The 2,795-nt window shown below is 36.1% G+C and overlaps 1 protein-coding gene across 1 annotated transcript; it reads right to left on the reverse strand.

The window, feature by feature from the left end:
* Positions 1-746: 746 nt before the first annotated feature.
* LOC138829998 (heat shock transcription factor, Y-linked-like) lies at positions 747-2,403 on the reverse strand. The gene is made up of 3 exons (XM_070026475.1): positions 1,894-2,403; positions 1,301-1,448; positions 747-835 (listed from the first exon to the last, which is right to left on the reverse strand). The coding sequence occupies exons 1-3, from the start codon at positions 2,401-2,403 to the stop codon at positions 747-749; spliced, it is 747 nt and encodes a 248-aa protein (XP_069882576.1).
* Between the last annotated feature and the right edge of the window lie 392 nt (positions 2,404-2,795).

Below are 2,795 nucleotides of genomic sequence, written 5' to 3' on the forward strand. Positions count from 1 at the left end.
AAATACAAAGAGTACGTGGTAGTTCAGGCTTATGACAACAGGTGGAACATTAGTTGTAAGATTTTCAAAAATTCATCTAATTAGTGAACACTAATGGAACACATCTTGTAAAGCAAGTTTGTACTGAGCAGTGAAGCATAAAATATGATGGCTGAATAGTGTAGAATTCTTGTTATGGGAATTGTGGTAGAACACTAAAAAGTCCTAAAGACAAGGTGCCGAAACTTACACAGTAAATAAGAAAGACCACATGTTATATGTATTGTGATGTTTAACCGTGCTTTTAATATTAACTTGTTTCTGTTTTCTACTGTCAGTTTCATGTATGCTAACATTACTCAAATAAAATAAAGTAACTGAGAAAATTGAGATAATATGCATGTTTTCATAGAATTTGTTTTAATTCCCCTTTTCTGTTCCTAATGTAGGCCTGCCTTTGACACATCTTAGGTGATTTCAAACTTCCCACTTCCACTTTCTTTGCTACCATCACCTCTTCTGTATACAAATCATCAAGTACTTACATTAGAAAGGAGGTGAAAGATTTCCTATTAAATGACTGTGGGGAATCATTTTTCAAGATAAGAAGTACATAGCCTGCTGTTGAAATAAACCAACATTTTCCTCTCAAGGGCTTCCTTTAAATAAGAATAAAAAAGAACATATATCTTAATTAGCATGCCATTTTATTGTGTAGATAAATTTTAGGTGTTTGCCAAAACATTTTAGTGCATTTTCTGCCAAATCTAGTTCTCCATTGGTATATTACTCTTAGGATGATTGGGGGTGTAATGACGATTGCTGATGAGTTGAACTTGAAAATGGTGCAGCAGATCTGTTGGGAACGATGGGAATGGAGCAGCTTTGATTGTGCGCTTGTTGTAGCAGGTTGGAATCAGGAGGATTATTGGATAATACATGAGGATATTGAGTTGGGAGAGCAGAAGGCTCCATCATCAGTCCAGAATTACAATTTTGTAAGGGGTGTATGATCTGGTATTGACAAGTGGAAGTTGTAACACAATTTACCATGTGTCCATTAGCCTGGGTATAGTTTGAAGCACATGCAAAGTGGCCACATGATTAAAAATGTCATGTTGCTCTGCTCTAATTGGTTCTGATGGTTGAACTGATGAGGATGTAATAGAAAAGTCATTTCTGACCACGTAAGTTGAACTTGCAATCATGTGACTGATAGAAGCCTGCTTTATTGGAGAAGGCAATAAATTTCCTGAGGTTGAAAGGAAATTTTCTCCATTGATTTCAGAAACGAATTGACAATTAGCATTATTCACAATACCTTCTGCTGCAAAGTGCTCTTTGTTGTCTGGAAGTGGAACCAATGAAGCAGCTCCTGGAGAAACAGTTTTAATCCGGACTCTTCTTTTCATTCTTGCTAACAGGTGGGGACAACCTTGCTTAAAATTTGGATTATGGTAGCACAGCAACTGAAACCAAAGAAAAATACATTTGGAGATATTTTAATGAGTCAGTGCCTAACCTAGTGGAAGAACTCAGAGACTACAAGCTAATCTTATTGGTAAAGAAGACAAAATACGTATATTTACTTTCATTACTTAAAATGTACTTAGGAGAAAACAACCATATACTAAATCCCAGAAATATTATTGACTTCAAGTGAAAGTATGCTTTGTTGTTACAGCAATGAACTTTGTAAGTGGCTTTATCCAGAATTGATTAATAAGATTCAAAGATGCTAGCAAATTTTTGGTAAATTCTAAATGTTTAAGCATCGGCTTGTTCTTAGATTACAATTTTTCTTTTTACTAAATTTTCAGTTAATTTCTGATTTGGTTTTATTCTAGTGTAGTGAAAGGTGAAATAAAACATCAGTTAATGCTTAAGGGAAAAAGCCTATGTAATTAGAATTACCTTGCTTAAAGCAGAGGTTTCTTTTTCTTCCACAAGGAAGTCAACCAGAGAAGCAGATCGTTGAAATCGGTGCTGAATTTTACTGAACCCATACAGATTCAGTTGTCGAACTACACTTTTCATACTTTTAGTTTGAAAAATTTTGAAAGGATACTTTCTTATCAAAATCTCTTCTTTAAAGAGATCTTCCTTAATCACAATAGAAGTTCCATCCTCACTCCACCAAATAGACTTGAATTTGTCACTTTCAACTATTTTCCAAAGTTTTCTGGGAAAGGTCAGGGAAACAAAATCATTGTCTTCATCTGGTTCAGGTACACAAAGTGTTGAAAGAAGTCTCTGGACCCAGGTTGTCTGAGACAAAACAGGAAAAATAATTTCCTCAATCTTAGACCTTAAATCAGCCTCCTCAGGGAGAGAGTGATCACTAAAGGAAGGTAGTATGGAGGTATCTGACACCGTGTTGTGGTATTTGGAAGTCTCTGGCATGTCTGAAAGTACCTCCTCCATATCAATATCTTTTGTCCTCAGGGACTCATCCTATCTTCACAAATTGAACACCACAGCCTCAGTAGACCTAAATACATAGACAAGCCTAGGCCAGTATAAGAATTCTATGACATCATAGGAGGTCTTTTGTATCCTAGCACCTGTTGTCAGAACTTGTCCTTACCACTCTGATGCTAATCCAGTTATACAAAATATACAAAATGGAGACTGCTTGATACACCTGGAAGTTTCAAAATCTTAGTCAACAAGGCAACAAATGAATTAGTCTCTTCAACACCAAAATGAAAGCTGTTTCCTTCCCTCACTGACAGACTTTCTCCATTCATGCTCAGAGACTAGGGCTGGGTAGACAGACATGTCAAGGGTGAACCTAATTACTCAAGGAGCTCTGG

Source organism: Dipodomys merriami, unplaced genomic scaffold, assembly GCF_024711535.1.
Source record: "Dipodomys merriami isolate MVZ:Mamm:240054 unplaced genomic scaffold, mDipMer1.0.p SCAF_18, whole genome shotgun sequence".
In the NCBI taxonomy this organism is placed as follows: Eukaryota; Metazoa; Chordata; class Mammalia; order Rodentia; family Heteromyidae; genus Dipodomys; species Dipodomys merriami.